Source organism: Dermacentor variabilis, chromosome 1 (assembly GCF_050947875.1).
Source record: "Dermacentor variabilis isolate Ectoservices chromosome 1, ASM5094787v1, whole genome shotgun sequence".
In the NCBI taxonomy this organism is placed as follows: domain Eukaryota; kingdom Metazoa; phylum Arthropoda; class Arachnida; order Ixodida; family Ixodidae; genus Dermacentor; species Dermacentor variabilis.
The window spans coordinates 255,793,451-255,819,273 of NC_134568.1; the positions used below are offsets into that span (position 1 = coordinate 255,793,451).

Here is a 25,823-nt window from a genome sequence, read left to right on the forward strand (position 1 = left end):
GTTTCCAAGAGCAGTGAGTAAATGAGAATACCTGTTTGCCTGATCACAGTCAATATTCATTTAATTTGTGGCTCATGTCCTGAATATGAGTGTCAAGCCAAAGTGATCTAGCCAATTAAGTGTTTACTTTTCTCTATTTCGTGCAGTAACAAATGAAGATACAGTGCTACAGAAAGTCAAGTGTTTATAGTTACAGACCGATTTTTCGAACCTGCTAGAGTACTTGGATATCCCTGTGGCACCACCATCTTGTCTAGAGAACCAGTGTAAAATAACAGTGACTGAAATTTCTAACCATGTACAGTGCCTCCCCCAATTAATTGGACAAGATCCATGCACACAATGTTACAAAAATGACAGGCCATGCTGTCATTGGCAAAGCAATTTTTGGGTTTCTGAGTGACATACGACCCCTTCAGATGGATCTGCACCAACTCCACATCAAACTGGGACTACGATAGCACACCTGGCACTTGTCGGCAAAGGTCACCGGAAGTTCCAGTAATATGTTTGTACAAGTGGCTTATCAGTGATTGGACCCGAACTCACATGCACAAGCTTGACTGACTGTCAGCACTGCCACAGAGTCGGTGTTCAGGTCTACAGGTGATCGGGTGGAAACTACTGCAGGTGTCTTTACTGGGCTGAACAGATTAAGCTTGCGTGTAGGCATAAAAACTAACCAAATTTGTGCAATGCAGCCTAAACTGCCGACGTCAAACAAACAAGATTGCAAATATCTGAGCTTCATGACAACATGCGAAGCACATTGAGCACACTGCAGTGAGTGAACACAAAGTACCTTCTCAGCCTTGACCTCCTTTCTTTCTTTATAAAGCAATAGCTTTCTTTGGCTGTTTCAGGCCCTCCGCACCCCCATCCCCCCACCTCTTTGATGATGTATGTCAGTTTCTGGTGGTTTGTGACCTTGAAAGTAACCTTTGCATGTGCCTATATATATATATATATATATATATATATATCCATGACCATATGAAGCCATCAGAAATGACAAGCTAAAGGGAACTTTCATTTTAGCTTAGCCATTTCTATACTTCAATTAAATACTAAATAATTTCCTGTGTGCTTTCTTTGGATTCATCATCTAGTGGCTTCATATTACTACGGACCAGTATTTATGATGACGAAGAGGCCAGTAGAGTGAAGGCAACGACGTTTAGAGGCTAGCACGGGCTGTTTCCTCTTGGCCAAGTACGGCATATGTGTTTGTAAATATACCTGTCTACAGATTCTCATCTGCATCTTCCTACATAACAATATGGTTGTGGCCAACAAAAATCGAGCCCCTCAGTTCGACTTTTTCTCGTTCATTGCATAGCGAGGGTTTCGACTATGGAAGCTTCGATGCCTTGAGGAAGCACACGAGGGTTTATTGGTCAACTGCGTGCTGCTAAAGAGTTCACGTACTACTATGTGACACCATCAGTCAAAAGGATGTTCAACATCCGCCGCCATGGCCTAGAGCAGCATTGGCTAATATTCCCGGGGTTATACCTTGTACACATAAATACCTAAAAATGTGGACATGGGAAGAGCCAGCGGTGTAACACGTGCAATGCATTCATAATACAGAGGTAGTGGGTTCGGCTCCTACCGGCGGCAAGTTTTTTTTTCTATTCACTCTAATTTCCCTTTAGCCTATCATTTCTAAATTTCAAACAATTTTACCTATGCTTTCCCCTCAGTTGCCCTTTTTCCCCTCTCTCTCTCTGTCCGTCTGTGTGTATGTGTGTGCATGCATACCCGTGCTAAATTTGTGTCAAAATTTAAAAATATGCAAGTGCCATGGGACAGACCCTGATGTCTATCTGGTTTATAATCTCTCAAACGGTCACCACTAGATGCTCGCTCACCTCACAGGGGTGCGATTACATCTGTTCACAGGCGGGCACTGGTATAACAAGCAATGCCGCCATATACAAATGATGTTGCTATGCTTGCAAGTCTTCTCTCGAAACTCAGCTCGCAAAGACTGATTGCCCCTCGTTGGTGACGTAACGAAGGATTACTGCAAGTTTCTGACTCGTTTGGTTTTTCTGACGGGCGCGCAACTATAGAGTTTTCTTGTGTGCATTTACATGCATGGTTCGATGACACTGCGGTCGTGCGTGCTGCTCCGATGCATACTACTACACAAGTGCCAAATCCGAATAGTACTATATCTATTTCAGTGTATCCACATTTTATTATTATTATTAAGTATTTATGGAAGCACATCTGTATTCATGAATAAACAATGCATGTTTACCTAAGGAAAAGATATAAACATATATATATATATATATATATATATATATATATATATATATATATATATATATATATATATATATATATATATATATATATATATATTTCACTTTATGGTCACTATAAAAAAACTGCAGTAAATTTGTTTCGAAATAGGTCAGTCAGAAGAGTTTAAATCTGCAATAAAGGAATTTTACGCCAGGGAGATGCATGTGGAAAAATAAAGAAATAGAACCTCCAAAGGTTAATGTGATGAATTAATAAAATTAATCAAATACACATAAAAAAGTTGGATGCCAATCCACTCTGTGAAGGTGGAATGCCAGTGAAGCTGTCGTGCTCCCAAATTCCCCCCAATCCATGGTGTGAACATGGTTGAACAGCAAAACCAAATGAGTTCACGAAACAAAACATGATTGACCGGGGTGCAGTCTAAAGGAGCGCACGAAACAAAACAAAACATGTTGGTTTGTAATTGGTGATTAAGATACTTCTTAGTTAACTAGCTTAATGAAACCTGGAAGGACAAGACATTTATCTTAGCAGACAAACATGGGGCTCTCCGTTTCCCTCCCATAGATGCCCATCTATTGATGGTAGAAAGGAATTCCACAACTTTTACAACTTCACTGTGAACTGCCTTATGAAGAGTAAATGAAACTCGGCGTAATGATAGAGTCATCTTAGTGAACAATCGTCATATAATTTTTTGTGATAGTTTTGATAACAAAACAGTCGTAACCATTTTCTGCAGAGCATTAGCAATAAGTTCGCTTTGCCGCAAGGTATTTTTGTTCACTACGCGGACATTAGCCAGCCCAGATACCCTCTCTACGAGAGCACTCATGCAGCTCATTCATACGGGGGCTAGAGGTAAACAGCTTCACTGTAAACAAAAATCAATTTCATTCAATTCATTATGTAGGGAACAGATATGCAAGGAGGGCTTCATGCATACGCCCCACACCCGGAGTGAACTTTCATGAAATCAGGAACCTGGACTGCTAACTCCAGAAAGGCAGCCACAAACCTTGCACGCTTATCCCTGTTTACCATAAGCAAGCAGACAGTGTGAAAGAGCATGCATCTCATGACTCAGAAGGGAGGTGTGTGTGTTGTGGGAGTTGTGGCACAGAAAATGTATCGAAGTGAATGATAGTGCTGATGTACGCTTAGGTACAACTGATGCAAGGCTTCTATACCAGAAGTACTAAACTCACACAGTATACAGAGCACCACTCTTTCATCTAGAATGCTGAAACAATGTGCTGTCACCTGCAAAAAAGCACCGTTTCATGTCTTGCAAGTGCTCAGAAGTTACTGTATTGCTGAATCTGCAGCACACCACTGAAGCCTTCTTGACAAGAGCAATATGTGCTGTACACACAATTGAAAGAAAGTAATGGATGTGACGATGATGATGTATAGTGTTTAGTGGTGCAAGGGCCAGGTATGGCCAAAGAGCACCAAGAGGAATTAGGCAGTCAATGGATTGATGAATAGCAGTAAGTTTATGTAACGTGGCTGTATTGAGGCCTAAAATCGATTGCTGTATAAGTGCGTACGACATATACATATTTACTCGCATAATGATCACACATTCTTATTTAAAGAAAATTGATGCAAATTCAGGGGTGCGATCATTACGCTGTTTAAATTTCCCACGAAAAGAAACATTTTCTTTTTTCATCCCGCATTTGCTGCAGGATGACAAGCAGGCCGCTGCCGCTGTCAGTGTGGGACACCAAAACAAAAATGGCGGCAGGCGGAGCAAGCAGGACCCGCCGAACACGATTATTTTTCTTCTCGTGAGTACATTACGCACATTGAAACAGTTCCTTCCGTGTCAGTAATGAATAATATCGTTAATATTGGCAAGTTTGCAACAATAATGTAGCCATGTCCACTCTGAGGGGACAGAAACGGAGACGGGCGCGCTTAGCTGCCAGTAACATAGAAACATATGGCGGGCATGCTATGGAAACTGCGGCATTTGTCTTCACTGCTATCCTAATAAGGCCCGTTTCCGCTAAGGGTGGGTGAATATCTTAGCTGCATTACAAGCGTGGGCGTATGACTAGGGTACACTTCTAACATATCAGTGTAAACGTGGCCACTATTGTTTCCACTCATGATTTGTTGCATGCCCACGAGTGCAGAGGAGAAGAATCGAAAGGCGCCCTTTATGTTGTTGTTGACCAAAACCATTATGAAGCCTACAAATAATAAAGCCGAGGCAAGTTTGGTTGTAGCTTTTTTTTTTTTTTTTCATGGAAGTGCGGAAAGTGATTAAAGGAATGAAATGGGGCATCTGCTTAAGAATATTGGGTGCGTGCAGACTGCTTGGTATGTCTTCAAGAGTCGTTCGGGTAGCATTCGACAGATGGTAAGCGCGATCATCATTAGCTAGACTTGGCACACAACATATTGCTGCGAGAAGTTCAGGGTGCAATCATTACACAGGAAAGAAAAAAAAAATCGAATTTTGACGACAAAATTCAGGCGTGCGATCATTATGCGAGTAAATACAGTACTTATAATAAACTATGGCAATGACTACAGTGAGGTGTGCTATGTATATATATGACGTATAAACTTAAAACATTCACTTAATAACAATTTTGAAGCAGCACTACTGCCTCACAAGGGCCTGAAGGCATGTGCTATATATACTACTGCGGCAACATAGGCCTCTATTGTGAGGCCGTGCTACGAATCACTCAGGTGTGTAACATTCAGTACATGAACATCATTTAAAAAATAAAAAACTGCTTCCACATTAAAGAGCAGGTCTTAGCTGAGAAACAATGCCGAGTGTAATGGAATACGCTGTATGTCTACCAGAGGAATGTGCTTTTTCTTTATATTCTACTTCACGACATTCAAGCAAGATGTGGAGAACAGTTAGCATCTTACCACATTTCCCACAGACAGGAGGATCACCAATGGTCAACCGATGAGAGTGTGTGCCATCATCGTCGTCACCATCATCCTCAGCCTATTTTTATGTCCACTCTAGGACGAAGGCCTCTCCCAGCGATCACCAATTATCCCTGTCTTGCGGTAGCTGATTCCAACTTGAACTTGCGAATTTCCCAATTTCATCACACTACCTAATTTTCTGCCATCCTCAAACTGCGCTTCCCTTCCCTTGGCACCCATTCTTTGACTCTAATGGTCCATCGGTTATCTGCCCTACACATTACGCGGCATGCCCAGCTCCACTCTTTTCTCTTAATGTCAACTTGAATATTGCCCATCGCCGTCTGTTCTCTGATCCACACCATTCTCTTTCTGTCCCTTAACATCACACCTAACATTTTTCATTCCATCGCTCTATGCGCGGTCCTTAACTAGTTCTCGCGCTTCTTTGTTAACCTCGAAGTTTCTGCCTCATATTTTAGCACCGGTACAATGCAATGATTCCAGTCGGGATTTAGTAATGCCTGCCATACACACTCCAACCCATTTTTACTCTTCTCTATGTTTCCTTCTCATGCCATACATGTGGCCAATTCGAAGTTGACAGAAAGTGACCTCAGTCCGTCAGGTTTTTGTTATTGGCGGCCAACTTCCTAAATGTAGCTTTATTAAATGGAGCTTGTTAGAGAATCTTTTCATCCCGCAAGCATTTTGAATAGAAGCTCAGTTTTTTGTGTACAATAGATGCAGCCAGTGTGTCAGCAAGCATGTTGCCTTCAATGCCTCTATGCCCAGGAACCCAGCCTATTATGATATGTTGTTGAGAAGCTTAAGCTTAGCATACAGCAGAGCAAAGCTCAGTAATTACAGGATTCATAATGTTTCTGCAGCGACTATAGAGCTTTAACAATGCTTAAAGAGTCGGTATAGACAACTGCCTTCCGAAGCTGGATATTGTTGAGGTAGTGCTCTATAGCCGATAGTGCATAGGCCTAAGCCATAAAAATACTTGTTTCCTGGTGCAGAGCAACAGATTCCGAGAATGATGGGCCCACCACTGCACACGAAAAACTGGCATGTGATTCTGATGCATCTGTCGAATTCTTGGCACAAGTATTGTGGCTGAAGTTCTAGAAAGTGCATTCGGATGTGTGTATCAGGGGCATGCTATGCAATTTCTACAAAAGACATGTCACAATCTATAACTGCCATAGTCACAGTGGTAATGGCTTTGCAAGGGCCATTAAATTATGTTCAAGGATTGGAACACTGATTTCGTCACTAAGGTTCCTCACACGTAGAGAGAGCTCTCTCACGGCAGGTTGGCTGTGAAACAGGGTGGCACTAGTCATATCGTTTCTGGTTAAATAAGTCGTATGTTCATTGTTGGCATGTATTTCGAGAAAATACATGAAACTAGAGTATGACCTTTGAAGATGTAGTGACTATTTGTTAGATTCTACATAAGGACTCCTTCAGTTAAGCTGAGTTATCTCTCCCATGCTCTTTAACTTAGTCATGATTGGCCTTGCCCAGCAACTACGAGTCAACAATATCAACCATACCATCTACGCCGACGACATCACCATCTGGGCGAACCAAGGCAGTGATAGCCAAGTGGAGTCAGCCCTCCCAACGGCGATTGACACGGTTGAAGCTTATCTCCAAGGAACTGGACTGCGCTGTTCGCTGGCTAAATCGGAGCTTCTTCTCTACAAGCCCATACAACGGGGACGCCCTCCCAAGCACCAATCTGATCACCGACCCTGTGACGCCATCACCCTACACCTTCAAGATGGCAGTCCTATCCCACACGTCCCTAGTATCCAGGTCGTCGGTCTCACCATCTCTACCAACGGCTCCAACGCCTTGACTCTCAACAAAATCTGTGCCCAATCTAAAAACACCCTACACCTTCTTAACCGTATCTCCAACCAACAAGGGGCACTCAAACAAGAAAGCCTTCTCCACCTCGTGCAGTCGTTTGTCATATGTCACATTACATACGTTGCTGCGTACCTCAACTGGTAGCGGGCTGAGCAAAACAAGCTCGACACCCTCATACGAGGGGTCTACAAGCAAGCACTTGGCCTCCTGCATTACACCAGCACTGAACTCTTAAACCAACTGGGAGTTCACAACACCTTTGCCAAACTCATTGAAGCCCAACAACGCTCTCAGCTTGAACGGCTCACCCTTACTAAAACGGGACGCTTTATTGTATCCACGCTTGGCTTCACTTACCATCAGCAACAGGGCCCCAAACAATCGATCCCGACTGACATCCGTAGCTGGATCTACACAGACCCTATCCTTAGAAACGTGCACCCTGAATATAACAGGGCCCGGCGCCAAGCTCGGGCCGGAGCTATCATAAAAGCCCTTGATCACGTACCTGGCGCCACATTTGTTAATGCAACCCAATATTCCCATTGCACACGATTTGTGGCCGTCGCCACACGCAATGGAGTCACCACTATAACCTAATCTAACACATCCAAGATTGGATACATCACATTAGGTTAACCCTAGCCACCAAAAATTAGGGAAAAAGAGGTGAAAAAAAGAAAGAGGTAGGAAAGATTAAACAAAAATAAAAGCAAAAGGGCTTGGCAAAATACATGAAAATGTGGCTGCTGATTTCCCCAGGCAGGTCAGTCTGAGTGTGCCGTCTATATGAAGCGGAGGCCAAAGAGGTGTGTTGCCTCCACCAAGGGGTAATAAAGATCCAAACACCCAGCATCGGCACAACCCCCAGGATCCCTTTTGCCCCGGGACATGGCTAAGCTGAGCACAGCTACATGTGGGAGGGTCCAACCCTCATGTGCTCGAGTCCGTGGTGTCGCAACACACCAAATGCCTGCCGGTGCAGACGCCTCTGCGAGGAAAGTAATGGATAGCTCACTACTGCTAACAATGGGCAGCTGGTCTTTACTATAATACAGTGAACTCTCGTTACGACGAACTCGGTTAAGCCGAATTCTTGCACATAACGAACAACATGGGAACGTTTGTTTGGTTTTCCATAGACTCAATGCAAAAAAAAAAAATCCGCTTAATGTGAACCGCCTCAGGCATCCTCTTCAGTTAAGACAAACATTCAGAGTGACTGCCGCCACTACCAATCCTGGAGGCTAGGCTGCCTCGATTCGCCGCGCTCGGGGACGCGCACATCAAGGCACACTACTGGAGGCCTGTGGCGCACATCGGCCGTGGACAGAGGCGAAAACAAAAGGAGGAAACAAAAAGAGACAGTGATGTTCGCTGCCAAACACTCCCGTGAGGAATCGCCACAGCAGCAGTGAACAAAGTGACCTTTGCGCTGTCTATCGCTAAAACGAAAGCTGAGTGGAGAGAACACAGTGCACACAAAGCTACGAGCTATCAACCCACCTAGACTGTGCCCCCAAAGCAGATCGTGTTCTAGATAAAGCTCGCGTGACCGCACGTAGCTGAAGAACAACACCACCCTACTTCCCTTCCCCGGCACCATGTGCGCGACGGAAGATTTTTTCTCCTTTGCACATGCGAGATTAAGCCACCATTGTCAGCTCACAGTCGCACGCTTTCACTCGCACACACAACGTACGGTGCGCAAGGACAAAGTTATCATGAGACGAACCCTGTACGTCTGTATCACAAACGAAACCTGTAGCAACTGTTAGAGGGGGTCAACCCAGCGCGCCTCTGCCTACCTTCCTTCTCGCCGACGCTTTGCCTTGTTTCTCCTTCCCAACTTTGCTCAACATCACCCAGACTTTCCTCTAGGTTGCATTGCTTTGCCGCGCGCTCAGCGCGCTCCTTCCTACTGTCACTAGCTTGGAGCCTGTACCAATGACCTACCTGTGAGGCAACAGGTGCCTGCTTTAACTCCCCAATGAACTTTTTCCAGCAGCATGAAGGCACCGAAGGTTTTTTAAGGTCGTTAAGTGAGATGACGTCATTTCTGGCTGCTCGCTGATATGCACAGAAGCACCAAACATCCATCACGGACTGAATGAATCCTAGCAAGAATACCACTCGAACACAGTTTTTTATTAAACTCACGTAAATAAATGCTTTTTATGTCACTTTTCCTCCGTTTTAAGTGGACTTCACTTACTGTTTTGAAGTAAGATGTTTGGATGCACCTAGTCATGCTGCCAATTACTATTCTGATAAGACGAATTTCTGATAAGACATATCTTCATGGTCCCTTCGAGTTCGTCTTAAAGAGAGTCTACTGTATAGTGAGGTGTGTGTACACCAGCAAGCAAAAGTATACGGTCCCCAAGCTCGCAAAAAAAACGTTTTTAATAATTAAGACGCAGAAACTGAACTTGACCAGTGCGCTGGAAAGTTTGCAATGCCATGTTTGGAGTGCAGTTCACAATTTCCAGTTACACTCACAGGCGGAGGAGAAAATCAGCTTTATTGGAGAATCACTGGTTCGTATACTTTTGCTTAGGGGAGCTACATGCTACCATAAAGCTCAATTATCATGTCACTGGCATAACATTGGTAATCTGATCTGTGAGCTTCGTTTGCCTAACAAGAGCAACCCGGGACGAACTCATGCATCAGAGCAATTCTTCACAAGTGTGTTGCATAACAGTTGGCCACAAGTGGTCAAGCTGCAGTCACTTGCCGTGGAGCGTGCAGGCAGCGTAAGCTTTGTGGGGCCACCCTTCTGCTGGAGCTGGCGTGCCTGACCCTGGCGTACGCAGAGAGCGCCGTAGTGGGGTGAGCTCTGGAGAGCAGCACCAGCTTGCAAGCGTGCCTCTGGTGACTCAAGGGCGCCCAGTTCCAACATAGCACACAGCGTCATCTGGCAAGCAGTGTCACCAGCCAGGGCACGCTCACGCAGAGCATCAAGCCACTTTGCCAGGGGTCCCAAAAAGGCACGCCGCCGGCCACAGCCACAGCCCACCAGAGCGCCCAGCAGCTGGCTCCAGAGGGCACCACCATCCTGGCAAGCAACGCTACCTGGGCTGTAAAGCTGCAGCCAGCCATCCTTTCCGTCACGTGCACCCAACACCACACTGTGCACTTCACACCGTGGGTCCGTGCCGAGGCATTCCACTATGGGCTCCAGGCCCCTGCATCGAGGTGACAAGCATTGGGCATGCCATCAACAAAAAAACACTTCCATGCAAGCCCTGATACTTGGAGATTTAGCTGCAACCCCCTCTTTGGTCAACCTGTAGCAAAGGCCCCACAAGACAGTGAATAGCTGACTATTGCACCAAATCTCTGTCTCTGTCCACCTTGGGTGCAGCACACAAACTGGGACTAAATTTAAGTAAGAAATTGCCTTTGCATCCACCGTTAACCCTTTCAGTGTCACTAACGTAATAGTATGTTTCTGCATTTGTTCCATTGTGTCACTGACGTCAGATAGAAATGAGAGGACCATACCAAGAAAGCATTTCACATTATCCATGTCATTTTTGCTCTTCTACATAACCATAAATAAACTATTGTGTTTGTTTTTAATATCCAAGAAAAAATAAACCCCAACACTAGAAACGAATTACCTCCCCAAAAAAAAAAAGGTTCACTGACAATTACAATACTCCCTAATGCGAAATTTGAGCGCAGCTTTATACGTGTTTTGATTTCACAATATATTGAGGCATTGCACCAATCACCGCACTAATTGACGGAACCGCGACATGCGGTGCTATACTATATAAACCGACCACACAGTTGCCACTACCTGCAACTGCAACTTATGCAACCGTAATTGTTACCGTGAAACTCTTGCGGCAAACGCTAAGCGAGCAGGTGATCTTTCTGTTTTTTTTTTTTTCTGCCAGCACCACCGCTGCCATGGAAGAAGCCGAGCTTTCCGCTTTTTTTTTTTTTTTCTTTCCTCGGTTGGCCAGCGCCGCCACTGCCATAGAAAAAGGCGAGCTTTCCGTTTTCTTTTGCCTGCTTGGCCAGTGCCGCCGCTCCCGCGGATGTGATTCATAGCCCACAGTGCTCTGCGTTCACACTTTCATTCTTCGCTGTGCTTGTTCGCTCGGCTAAGCCAAGGGAGAACACCGGCGCTCGCCACAGGGACGTGTGCCTAAGAGCTGTGCTCTAAAACCTGACATTGAAAGGGTTAAAATCATAGCAACAGTACTCCCATCACAGATGTATAATGCGAAGGTCTAGTTTAGACAGCTAACAACTTTATAAATAGAGCAGTAATGTCTGAATTAACAGGATAACCTAGCGTGGAATTTTGCACCTAACAAGCGGACAGATACCGGTATCTATTGCAACGAATGCTGCAGCATTCCAGACTAAAGATGTTCAAGTGACATGCAAGCAACACAATGCCATGTGCTATGCACTGCAGTGCGCACTCCACCAGCAAAAATATATGTGGCCTGTGTACTGCTGGGTGGAGAAACCGAAGAGCAACTGTGGCCAAAGCAGCATCAAGGCTGTGGCATGTGGCGTGTTTCGCGTCCAAGCCTTGGGGTGGCGCCACCATCGAAACGACGACAGCGCACCGTCGGTGGCGGTAATCGAAATGCCAGCTAAGCCTTTATTATGTAAACTTTATTTGCAATGCATCAAACCAGCACGCACAGAAAAACATTTCTATCTGAAATTAAAGACTTTTCGAAGCAAATTCAGCTTAAAAACGCTTAAAATTTTCATAATGTGACTTCTTGAATGGTTAACTCTGAGAAAGAGAGAGAGCAGGCATTCTGGACCAGAAGACTAACAGTCGCGACAGAATTCGCCGTTGTGAAAGCTACGTGTTTCTGGTCAAACAGGAAGCACTCGCTCAAATCAAGGTGCAGTTTATGAATATTGTGAACGAAGTGGCGTGACATCTTCACCTACAAAAGTGGAGGAACTTTAGCAACATACCAGCGTGGGAAGGCTTTGTGTGGTCGGATGTATTTCTTCACTCAGCGGAGTACAGCTTGTGTTTAGCAGAAATGTGTGGCGAGACTGTACGTAGTATCTTTTTGCACATAAACAACTATGCATGTTACGCACCAGTATATCTTCTGAAACGCTATTCACGTGCTTTTTATTTCATGTAAACATCGATGATGTTCTAATAAAGCTGTTTATTGGCAGCAAGTTAGTGTGATTAGCGTCGTGATTTCTCTCGGCCTATGCAGCAGTGCAACCTTCAAAGGTAAATTTACAAGCTAATTCTGAGTCCTAAATAAGAATATATATATAGTGGGATATACCTGGCCAAAGCAAGCGGTCAGCGTAAAAGCGATAGCAGAAGCAGGCGACGCCGGTGTCGGTCGTCTGCTATGTGGCATTCCTCACAAGCGTCATTGCGCTTTCGATACACATGTAACTTTCTAAGCAACAAGAAATTATTCAGACGTCGCCTTTCATTCTTAAATTTAGATTGAAAGGGAATAATATTCAAAACATTATCTATTATTAGTAAGTAAACATTTTTATGGTATCAGTGCAACTACCATTAGAATCCAGACGGCGCTAGCGTCGCCTGCGAAAATCGGCCCCATTGGCCTTATGGGAATGTCACGAGCTTGGCAGCATGCAGCTGTCAGGTAGGCTTGTGGGAGCTCTGGGGGCTAATTTGTTTATGCAATTTTTTTGTGTTATTGAACAGTTGATTTTGTTCACTTAGCTTCGGTTCTCGTTTGGCCTGAATAAAGGGCGGGTAGTAGCAAGGCCATACACACAAGTCTCCATAAAAATTTATCCATCAACTACACTAAATATACTCAGTTGTGTAGCATAGAAGTTAATAGCTGGAAGAGTGTTATGTAACCTATATAAATTGATAGTGGAAGTAGGAGTGTAGCGAACTGCAGGTGTTTGGTATCAAAGAAATTTAAGCTACAACGCAAATAAAGAAATTGAACAGAAACCTATTTAAAGCTGCCAGACACCTGTTCAACCATTTTAAGTCTCCAAAGTTATCTCGTTTTATGAAGGCATTGATGCCAAAAACAGTTCAACTACAAGTGCACCAGAGAAAGAATATTACCAAAATATTAACTATTGACATAACATTGTAATTTTAATTTTAAGAAGTGGTAAAAATGTCAAAAGGCCGATAGAAACATCACAGTTCAAACGGAATAGTTGCTGAACAAAATGGGTTTATATTAAAATGCATGAAATTGTATGGTCTACACAGTATAATCTAATGGCATTAACTAGTGTTTGCCAACATGCTACACATACAGAAGCAGTACGTACCAAATTAGTACATGCAAATGCAAATATATGAGGGGAGATCAAAATGTTTTGCAACTTGGCTATAACCAAATATTTGACAGTGATCTCTCTTTACCTTTGTTTAGGTCATCTCTGCAGCCAAGATCAAGCCTTCCAGTTTGTTACTTGATCTGCATCAGTCAGTCAAACATGGCATCCTCCCAGAATTTCAAACTAGAGTACCAGAGCGTTAGCAAATCTTTGTGCAAAGAAGGAAGTTCCGCCAAAGAAATCCACAGTAGGATGATAAATGTGTATGACAGTGAATGTCCTTCATATGCTACAGTGACTCTGTGGTTCAAAGAGTTTAAACGTGGCCGTGTGCACGTGGAAGAAGATGACCCAAGGTCAGGGCGGCCAACGACTTCCACCGATCTGGACCATTCAGACTCAGTAGAGAGCCTTATCATGAACAATTGCTGAATCGAGGAGTCCGAAGTTGTCGGAGAATTGAACATTTCTTACAGCAGTGCTTTCATTATCATCCACAATGTTTTGGGTATGTTGAAGGACTCGGCACGATGGGTGCCACGGAACCTCTCTACGCAAGATCGACACCACCGTATACATTAATCAAGGGTACTTTTGCGCCTCTATTCTAGCGACCCAGAAAATTTTCTCTCCCACCTTGTGGCTGGGGATGAGATGTGGCTGTATGATGATGATGTGTAGTGTTTTATGGCGCAAGGGCCAGGTATGGCCAAAGAGCGCCATGACAAATGGTAGTGTTAACGATGTATTATGGAAGATGTGACTTGGCTGTAAAGTGGCCTAAAAATAGTCGCTGTAAAGGGCGTAAAATCTACATGCTATAAAATTATGGCGATGATTAATGACGAAGACTGTGAAGATTAAAATCCATCGTAAAAGAATGATGCATTGTTTAAATATGCGAGACGTTAAATTGCTTACAGCACTACAGCCCCGCCAGAGCCCTTGAACCACAAGGGCCTAGAGGCATGTGCTTATTCAAAATAATTTTCGCAGCGACATCCTCAGAAGAGAGGAAGCGCTACGAACGTGTGGGGCTAATAACATGCAACACAACATCTTTCAAAAAACCTAAGACGGCGTTGGTGTCAAAGAGTGGTTCTGGACCAAGTAACATAACAGGATGAAGGGGGATGTGGTGCCTGTATGCTAAGAGAAAATGTTTTTTTCTTTCGGGTTCGGCTTCCCGACACTCAAGTAGGACGTGGAGGACGGTCAGCCTCTCCCCGCATCTACCACAGGTTGGAGGCTCGTTTCCCGTGAGTAAAAAGTTATGTGTGCCAAAAGTGTGTCCTATTCTTAGGCGGCAGAATAGCACATCTGTCCGGCGGCATTTTGTTACAAGAGGCCAGAAACCTAATTGTGGCTTTATTACATGCAGTTTATTATTTATTTCTTCGTCCCACATGCGTTGCCAGTGGCTTCGTAGTTTCCTTCTTAAGAAAGGCTTCAGGTCTGTGACAGGGACCGAAGCAGTAGGATTAACTGCATGCAATGAGATTGATGTGGCCATCTGGTCGGCTAGAACATTTCCCTCGATGCCCCTATGTCCAGGCACCCAGCATATGATCACATGTTGGTTAGACATATATGCTTTGCACAGTGCGGAGTAGAGCTTATTAAATACTGGATTTTTGTGATTACAGAAAGACATCAAGGCCTTCACAACACTGAGGGAGTCCGTAAATATAATTGATTTCTGGAGTTGTGATTTGTTTATATGCTTTACGGCCGACAGCAGTGCGTAGGCCTCAGCCGTAACGATACTAGTTTCCGGGTGCAGTACGTCGGATTCCGAGAAGGATGGACCGACGGCTGCATAGGATACCCCGTCGTGTGACTTTGATGCGTCTGTGTAGAACTCCGTGCAGGAGTATTTGTGCTGGAGTTCCCGGAAATGCATCTTGATTTCAATCTCTGGGGCATGCTTTGTGACTTCCACGAACGATATATCACATTGTATGAGCTGCCACTCCCAAGGAGGTAGCAGCTTGGCTGGATGCATTAGGGGAAGCTCGAGGAGTGGAACGTGCATTTCTTCGCTAAGCTCCCTCACACGCAGCGAGAAAGGCTGTCTTACGGACGGACGATTGCGAAAGAGTGTAGCACATGTCATGTCATTAATGGTACTAAAACAGGGATGTTGGGGGTTTGAGTGGACTTTCAGAAAATATGTATGGCTGATGTATGTTCTCTGCAGATGAAGTGACCACTCATTTGATTCTACATATAAACTTTGTATGGGACTCGTTCTGAAAGCGCCAGTGGCCAGTCGGATGCCTAGATGGTGGACTGGGTCTAGCATCCTTAGTGCGCTCGGGGCGGCAGAGTGGTAAATCACGGCGCCATAGTCTAGTCGTGATCGAATGAGGCTTTTGTAGAGATTCATCAAGCACTTCCTGTCACTACCCCACGTAGTCTGGGATAGAAGTTTGATTATGTTCATTGTTTTTAGACACTTTTCTTTGAGATGTTTAATGTGGGGGACGAAGGTGAGTCTGTAGTCAAGTATGACACCTAGAAATTTGTGTTCTTTGTTTACAGTTATCTGTTGTCCACGCAGTTCTATGCAAGGATCTGGGATAAGTCCTCTCTTTCTTGTAAAAAGAACACAAGAGCTTTTGTTAGGATTGATCTTAAACCCATTCTTGTCTGCCCACATTGACACTTTGTTTAGGCCATGCTGTACCTGTCTCTCGCAGACTGCGAGGTTACAAGATTTGAAAGCTATTTGAATGTCGTCCACGTAGACAGAGTAAAAGATGGCGGGTGGTAGTGAAGCACAAAGCGTGTTCATCTTCACGATAAATAGCGTGCAGCTGAGCACGCCTCCTTGGGGTACACCCGTTTCTTGCGTAAAAGGACGTGAGAGTGCATTGCCGACTTTTACCCGGAAGGTACGATTTGACAGATAGCTTTTTATTATATTAAACATATTACCGTGGATGCCCATTTCTGACAGGTCTCTTAAGATTCCGTAACGCCACGTTGTGTCATATGCCTTTTCCATATCGAGAAATATCGATAGGAAGAACTGTTTATGTATAAATGCATCCCGGATATTCCCTTCAACACACACGAGATGATCGGTTGTGGAGCGCCCTTCTCGGAAGCCGCACTGATAAGGATCAAGCATTTTGCTCTGTTCAAGGAAATGAATGAGTCGCCGATTTATCATTTTTTCGAACACCTTACAAATGCAACTTGTGAGGGCTATTGGGCGGTAACTTGCCACTGAGGAAGGGTCTTTGCCTTGTTTCAAAACAGGGACCACAATGGCTTCCTTCCAGGCGGTTGGAAGGTACCCTGCATCCCAGATGGTGTTGAAAAGTGTGAGTAGTGTAAGTTGCGTGTCATTGTGTAAGTTTTTGAGCATTTCATACATGATTCTATCAGATCCTGGTGCAGAACTCTTGCATGCACTCAAGGCAGCTTTCAACTCGGCAGCACTAAAAGGGCAATTGTACGGTTCATTCTGTCGGCATTTATTGATGAGTGGCTTGCATTCTTCTATTTGTTTATATTTTAGGAAGGATTGCGAATAATGATTTGAGCTTGATACACTCTCAAAGTGCTCCCCAAGTGAGTTGGCCTGGTCTTGCAGTGTATCGCCCTGTGTGTTTACCAGGGGGACTGAGTATGTTTGCCTACCTCTAATCCTATTTACTCTGTTCCAGGCTTTGGCCTCATCCCTAAACGAGTTAATACTCGATAGATACTTTTGCCAGCTTTCTCTTCTGGCCTGTCGGCGGGTTCTCCTACCTTGGGATTTTACTTTTTTAAAGTTGACAAGATTTTCTGCAGTGGGCGAAGCGCGTAGCATCTCCCACGCTTTGTTCTGATTCCTACGTGCGATTCTGCATTCATTGTTCCACCACGGGACATGCCGTTTGCATGCCGAGCCGCTTAATTCACGTATGCATTTAGATGCGGCATCTATTATAAAGGCTGTGAAGTACTCCACAGCAGCATCGATTTCTAAAGAAGACATGTCGTCCCATGATATACTAGTTAAGTTTCGGAACCTCTCCCAGTCTGCTGTGTCAATATTCCACCTAGGAGCGTGTGGTGGATATTCATTTTCTTTAGGTGATCTTAGCAGTATAGGAAAGTGGTCGCTGCCGTAAGGGTTGTCGGCAACTTCCCATTCAAGTTCAGGCAGTACAGACGGGGAGACTATGCTAAGATCTATGGAAGAATAGGTTCTGTTTGCTAGAGAGTAATATGTGTGTTGCTTCTTATTCAACAGACACGCACCAGAAGAAAAAAGGAATTGTTCGACAAGACGTCCTCGCGCATCTATATGAGGGTCGCCCCACAGGTAGTTATGCGCATTGAAATCGCCAAGAACAACATAGGGTTCTGGCAATTCATCTATAAAGGACTGAAATTCATGTTTGCTTAGTTTATAATGTGGGGGAATATAAAGCGAGGAAATAGTGATAAGTTTCTTCAGCAGAATAGCCCGAACCGCCACTGCCTCAAGGGCCGTTCGTAGCTGTACACGTTGACAGGCTATGCTTTTTTTAATTATAATTGCAACACCACCCGATGATGCGACAGCATCATCGCGATCTTTGCGAAATGTGACATACTGTTGAAGAAAGTTTGTGTATTTTGATTTCAAGTGTGTTTCCTGTAAACACAGCACTTTTGGATTGTGTTTATGGATGAGTTCTTGAACATCATCAAGATTCCGAAGTAGACCTCTGACATTCCATTGAATGATTTGTGTATCCATATTTTAAATTAAATTAGTGCTGTGTTTACGGAAAGGGAAGGGATGTCTTAGATTACAGAACCCTTTCGAGGCCCTGTAATAGGGGTTTTGCTCTTTCTGAAGCGTTCGAGCGAACCTCGGCGCTCCTTAGGCGTTTGGTGCGCCTTGAGGACAGGTGTAGTGTCCATTGCCTCCTGTGAGACGCCGGACAAGCGCTCTTGCGAGCGAGATGTTTTCTGCGAGAGTCCTGCCCCGGAAGGCAAAACCCCTGCGCCCCCTAGCCCGGAGGTCGATGGGGCTCCCTGAGGGATTTGGCTGCGCTGGCCGTTGCCAGCACTGGAAGGGAGCTGGGAGGTTGAGGCAGCCTCGGCTGCGCCCACCTTCGGGGTCGGTGGTCCCCTCTCCTCGGTTGACGGAGCAGCGCTAGCTGAAACCGCCGCGGGGGCAGATGGCTTAGCTGCCGACTCACTGATTGAGGGTCGGACAGCCGCCGGAGGCCGTTGTGACGCTGCCCCCTGACGCGCCACTTCGGCAAAGGTTTTCTTTGGCAGGTGTGCTACCCGCCTTCGTGCCTCTTTGAACGATATATTCTCTTTCACTTTGATCGTTACTATTTCTTTTTCCTTCTTCCAGGAGGGGCACGACCGCGAGTACGCGGCGTGCTCCCCATCACAGTTTACACAGTGGGGAGCGTTCTCACACGTTTCAGTGGTGTGTTCTTGGGCACTACATTTAGGACAAGTTTGGCGGCCTCGGCAACTCTGCGAACTGTGGCCGAAGCGCTGGCACTTGAAACAGCGGAGTGGGTTGGGCACGTACGGCCTAACGCGGAGCTTGATGTACCCGGCCTCGATTGACTCGGGCAGGACACTTGAACCAAAGGTGATTATTAAGTGCTTCGTTTGAATCTCTTTACCATCTCGCCTTATCTTTATTCTTCTAACATTGATAACATTTTGCTCACTGAAGCCCTCCAGGAGCTCCGCCTCAGTCAGCTCAAGCAGATCATCATCGGAAACAACACCGCGGGAGGTGTTCATTGTACGGTGTGGCGTTACTGTTATGTGGGTCTCCCCGAATGATACTAGTTTCTGTAGTTGCTCATATTGCTTCTGGTCGCGGAGCTCCAAGAGGAGGTCACCGCTTGCCATCCTGGACACCTTGTAACCTGGTCCAAAAACATCAGTCAAGGAATTTGAGACAAGGAATGGTGATATGTTTCGCACTGCTTTGTTTGGCTTTTCAGAGTGAATGACGTGGAACCGGGGAAAATTCTGGATTTGGTGTCCGAAAAACTGAAAAACATCTTCGGTGCGCCCTCGTTTCGGAGGGCGATCAGGAAGTTTGGGGAAGGGAGTTTCCATGAGAATATATAAGATTCGGCAACAGCGCCGACCGCCCACCACGGAGCCCAACGAGGGGACGCGGCAGAGCTTGTGTACAAGCCTGCACGACGCCAGCCGTACGCCATCACTATAACCCAATATGGTGTACCCAAGGTAGGATATCCACACAAGGTTAACCCTTGCCGCCGTGGAGAAAGGAAGCAAATGGAAGAGAGAAGAAGACAGGAAAGATGTAAAGTGAGAGATAAAGACGAAGGTTTGAGAAGAGAGAGACAGGAAAAGGCGACTACCGATTTCCCCCGGGTGGGTCAGTCCGGGGGTGCCGTCTACGTGAAGCAGAGGCCAAAGAGGCGTGTTGCCTCCGCCGGGGGGCCTTAAAGGTCCGAACACTCGGCATCGGCTCAGCCCCCAGGATCCCCCTTTCCCCGGACACGGCTAAGCCGCGCACGGCTACACGCGGGAGGGTCCAACCCTCGTGTGCTCGGGTCCGTGGTGTCGCAACACACCAAACGCCTGCTTGCGCAGACGCCCCTGCGGGGATGTGGCTGTATCAATGGGACCCAAAACAAAACAGCAGTCTATGCAGTGGAGGCATTCGGGGTCCCCTCCCCAAAAAATTCAAGATCCCATGCTCACGAAGGAAAGTGATAGCAACACTTTTTTGGGACGCAAAGGGGATCCTGCTCATTGAGTATATTGAAAACAGTAGGACAGTTACAGCAAATACTACACCAACGTTCTTCGAAAACTCCATCATGGAAAAACGCTGAGGATTAGTGACAAGAGGTATCCTCCTCCTGCACGACAACGCCCCGGTTCACAGGTCTCGTGTTGCCCAGGCTGCCATTCGAGAGAGTGGTTTCGAACAGCTGGACCACCCACCCTACAGTCCCGACCTGGCACCGAGTGACTTTTATTTATTTTCCAATTTGAAGAAACACTCAAGGGAACGAGGTTTGATGACTTGAACTCGCTTCAAACTGCCGCAGAGGAGTGGCTTGGCAACCAAGAAGAAAGTTTTTTTTTTTTTTTTTTTTTTTTGCAAGGTATCAAAAGCCTTCCAGGAAAATGGGAGAAGTGCCTTAGTGTGAGGGGAGATTGTGTTGAAAAATATTTTTTTTTCCCAAAGTCTAGCAGTTTTCCTGATACATATGCGAGTTGCAAAACATTTTGATCACCCCACGTAAAATGAATTATGGGGTTTTACGCGCCAAAACCACTTCCTGATTATGAGGCACGCCGTAGTGGAGGACTCTGGAAATTTCGACCACCTGGGGTTCTTTAATGTGCACCTAAATCTAAGCACACGGGTGTTTTCGCATTTTGCCCCCATCGAAATGCGGCCGCCGTGGCCGGCGATTCGATCCCGCGACCTCGTGCTCAGCAGTCCAACACCATGGCCACTGAGCAACCACGACAGGTCACCCCTCGTATACATGTGAGCCATGTCAGTCAAACATGAGACACCACATTGCATATACTAAACATAGTATATAAACACATAAAGCACCACATTTTCTGATAAATTAAGTGAAAAAAATAAAATGGGGGATATAAGAAAATAAAAGGGACTGCCTGCTGTCTGGAATGTGTCCCGAGATAACGACACAAATGGAAAGACAATGTTAAAAATTAAATTATGGGGCTTTATGTGCCAAGACCACAATATGATTATGAGGCACGCTGTAGTGGAGGACTCTGAATTTTGACCACCTGGACCCACCTGGGGTCCACAATGTACATCTAATGCACAGTACATGGGCGTTTGTGCATTTCGCCTCCATCGAAATACAGCCGCTGCGCCTGGGATTTGATCCCATGCCCTCAGGCTTAGCACAGCAATGCCAAAGCCCTACGCCACAACAGCAGGTAAAGACAAAAAGACAATGTTTCAAAATGATAGAAACAAGCATGATTTTATTCTTTAATAAAAAATTCTGTGTTTCTGAAATTTGCGAAAAGATCACAGAAGTTGACATGCAGCTGTGAAATGGCAAGGAAAAAAAAAATGTCGTCCCATGTGGCACCACATAAGCATGCATATATCAATTGCGCATTGTTTTTAATCAAAAAGCTATATTTCTTAGCTAGCACACCAACGTTCTTCGAAAACTCCATCATGGAAAAACGCTGAGGATTAGTGACAAGAGGTATCCTCCTCCTGCACGACAACGCCCCGGTTCACAGGTCTCGTGTTGCCCCTGTCTCGTCTTGAGCCTATAATTATATTTTGTATGTGTAACTGCAGAGAGGTTCTTGCGGAAAAGTGCCGCTGCCTTTACATCATCATATTATCTACTAGTCTATAATAAGCAGCTATGTGCTCATCATAGTCAACCTGCCACTTCAGCTTGCGGATTTCCTACATGCTTCTCCTTTTCCCTTTCCGAATAATTCACTGAGTGCGTTGTTTTCATGCTCTGAAACAAAATTAGGGGTTTTATTGTCCTGGAGAGGTACAGTAGTTTATGAGGGAGACGGTAGTGGAGGGCTACACATTAATTTTGACCACGGGGAGTTCTTATACTTGCACCTAAATCTAACTACACGAGCACTGTTGCATTTTGACTCCACAAGAAACGCGGCTGCCACAGTCAGGAATCGAACCCATCACATCCTGCCCAGCAGCTGAATACCACAGCCAGTGAGTCACTGTGGCTGGTGTTTGCATTCTCTTGCATTGTCGCTTTATTCAGAAACTGTGTCTGCAGTGCAGCCACTCCAGCTAAGTGGATAGCAGATATATTGGAATATCCACACATCTGCTCATCAAATTATAGTTTGAAGATGTTTTAAATAGCACAATCTAAAAATAAAATAAAATAAAACTTTTATTGATAACAAGGCTGCACTTGTTTCAAGCACTATTCTCACAGTATGCTATCACTATATATCTCAGTCATCAAGGTTGTTGATGCCTGTACACTTTAAATTTTCATGTTATTGCACCACAATGGGGGTCCTTAGAAATTGGTACCCAGTCCCTTTTAGACACATGAACTTGTAGAAATTGCAATATAGCACAGCAAGAAAAAGTACTACACTTTGCATCACAAGCAAACAATTCAAGCTGCAAAAGTGGGATTTTTTATCTATACCCCTATGTCACAAAGCTATCACCAGGAAGGAGAAAGAAAAAGAACTTGGTACTCACAAAGTGAACCGCTGGCAGGCAAGGGCACTGTAAAGAGACAAGCAGTGTATTATTATTGGTTTTGTTTGTAAAACGTGTTCAAGATCGTGATAATTGCACAAGAAAAAATGAAAAACAATGAGCCAGCTAAGTACAACAAGGTGAAGCACACTCACTCGTCTGGGAAAGGCAGGGGCTGCAAAAGCTGGCCGAGTGGTAGGCGCCAGTCTTCGTAGTTCACACTACACATGTAACAAAATGAAGACACAAAGCCTGCATGCTATAGTAAAAGAGGGGTAATTGAGCCTGAAGAACTAGGCATAGTAAAAGAGAGGTAATTTAGCCTGAAGAACTAGGCATAGCAACAGAACCAACATAATCAATAAACTGCCCTAACTGCTCTGAAAATCCACAAGAAAAAAGGCAAGAAAAAGCATTACATAGCTGTGTAGGAATAGCATGAACAGATACATAAGCATATAAGATGATATACACAAAATGCTACAAGGGCGCTTGACCACATCTCATTTCACCCAAACATGATGGCAGGCGTTGCCATAGAAGTGTAAATAAAGTAGGACCTCATGAGCTGGTGCCGCTATTACATCTACCATCTGTTACGACATCTTCGTTTTTTGCAACAATACCCTCGGCTCAATGGTGCCATGAGCAGGAGGTCAGCCAACTTGTGAAGGGCAGCCTAATAGTGTGGATAAGCCTGCTTCTGGTATTCAGCATATCCCCTATAGGATATTACTGCATTAACAAGCATTAGTATGTTCTGTACCTCATAAAAGCAATGAAAAGTCATAACTGGTACTGGAGAAACAATTTAGTGAAGTGCAAGAAAACTATAGCTTCAGAGAACTGGCCACCAGCCTCAGACAAACTGCTATGGTCAAATGTGCAATCTGAGCTTACTACTTCACTCACAATGGTGCATATTTCAATTCCAAGCTGTAGGTCTAGCTTGCAAGAAAATTTTTTAAAGGGGTTGTCAGCTCTACAGCCATAGTTTGGGATCTCAATTACTTGAATGTTTACACGTAAAGTTATTATTTACAGTGTACGATTTCAAAATGTGCACCAAGTGGAGTGCGACTTTGTGACAAAGGGTCTCTTGAGCTGGACTCCTCCATACGTCAGAGAAATCAAATGTGGTGGTCCTATGGTACGACAAACCGCTAATGTGCATGTTAGGCAGCCTGATGAAGTGGTCGCAAGCCACATGATGACCATGTTCCACAATGTTGGGTGCGGCACTGCATTGGCCGTTCTTTCATTCCTTCACTCCGCACTTTCATATGTTTGAGAAACAAGACATGTCCTCTGCTGTTGTTTCTTTCAAAACGTGGAGTGCCTCCCCTATCCTTCCCCTATTATCATGTTGAGCCTACGGAGTGTCCAATGCCCTTAGCTTTCAACGAGACGATATGGTGTGACTCACGACCACTGCCTTGGACTGACCAACCTGCACATCTGTGGTTTGCGACACCATGCAACCCCAACCTCAGATTTTCATGATAAACGAAATCTTATCTTACCCATTCTTTAGTATGCTATTATTTGGCACCTCTTTACTCTTGTTAACATTAATAACTTAGAAAAAATTAAAAATAAAGTGGTGAGAGTTATATTTAATCGCTGTGGCAGGGTATCGGTTTCAGGATTGGTGGCAAAAGCTGGTCTAAAGCACACCTCAGAGAGGGATAAAATTGCACAATTATGCTTTGTGCTTAAAATTATTAAAGGGCACTTAAAGAGTTGCACATCTAACTGCCGTAAAATTTCCAGAGATGTCCCACCCCCGAAAGATAGCCCACCCTTGACTAAGCTCCTGGTTTAAAAAAGCTGAAAGTTACCCAACTAAAATTTACCCACCACACTGAAAGTTAACCCACCTAATATTTTCAACCGATTTTTTTCTCGATTTTAGGTGGGCTATCCCTCAGGATTTTACGGTATGCGCATTTTTCAATAGGTTATAGAGGATGACACTGTCTTTCAATAGTTCCATTTCAGCCACAAAACTATGTGTTTAAGCATTCCTTCTCTCTGTAAATGATAATGGAGTGGAATGACTTAGATTCACATGCAGCTGAAACAAAACATTGAAAAGCTTTAAACACTCACTACCAGCTGAATTGTTGATGTTCAGTGCTTCTGTATTTTGTCTTTTGTACGCTTTCTTTCTTCCTTTTTTTTTATCTTCATGCTACTGCTCTCTGATTGAGAGACTTGTTAAGAGGAAGTTTAGCTCGGGTGCTCCTATCTCAATACATGTTGATGTAAAAGGAGAATTCATTTTTCTCGGCAACCACTGCACCAAATTTGGCAAGGTTTGTTGCATTTAATCTAGTGACTGTTGGTTTCGAATTTTTGGTTTAGGCCATAAATTTTTATTAAAAATCGGCAAAAACTGAAAATTTTCAGAAAACGAAACTATCAAGTTTACAACTCTGTAACTCAGCAATGAAAAATGACATCACAATTCTGTGAATTGCATATAATAGTACATTTAAAGCGGACAAAATTGATATGTTACACATGAATCTCAACACATGTAGTAATATGAAAATGCAGCTTTTGCAGAACCCTTAAACATAACGTAACAAATTCACATAATATATAAATTGATACATCAAATTTGTTTACTTTGGATGATCTAATGGATGCCGTTTACCGAACTGCGATATCTGTTCTTGATGGAGAGCTATTAATTTGTAAACTTCGTGCTTTTATTTTTTCCAGACTTGCGAATTTTTGAAAATCTTTTTAACATAATTCAGGCCCCAATTAGAAATTCCACTTCCAACAGTCACTAAAATTTAACTTTCTCTCTCAAACGCAACAAATTTCATTAAAATCGGTCCAATAGTTATCTCATAAAAACTTTTTTACGTTTTACATGTATTTGAATAGACCGCGTCGGAGGTGGGCCCAAGCCAAAGCTTCCTCTTAAGTATAAGCTCACATTTTGTAAGCCACTCTGCAACAACTCCTGATGAAGTCAGCAGTATTGTCAAATAAAGAAACAAAACAAGTAAATAAATACGGAGCAATCCAGCTCAACACACCCCGGTCAACGAAACTGTGTCGCACTTGGTACATGTTTTGAACTGGTAGCAAAAAAAGGTAAGATATAAATAATGATTTGGTACAAGTCGAGCGAGAAATTGAGGCCTGATATCATGCTTACAGAGTTGGCAGCTGTCTAATAAGCAAAATAAAGCAAGACAAA

The 25,823-nt window shown here is 44.3% G+C and overlaps 1 protein-coding gene across 1 annotated transcript in view; it reads right to left on the bottom strand.

Moving 5' to 3' along the window:
• Positions 1-25,823, bottom strand: part of LOC142561913 (C-Maf-inducing protein-like) — a 66,226-nt gene that overhangs the window by 12,214 nt on the left and 28,189 nt on the right. Inside the window, exons 10-12 of the mRNA XM_075673485.1 lie at positions 22,759-22,824; positions 22,604-22,630; positions 9,821-10,271 (exon numbers count right to left, since the gene is read on the bottom strand). Coding sequence (XP_075529600.1) covers positions 9,821-10,271; positions 22,604-22,630; positions 22,759-22,824 — 544 coding nt within the window. The remainder of the gene's footprint in view (positions 1-9,820; positions 10,272-22,603; positions 22,631-22,758; positions 22,825-25,823) is intronic.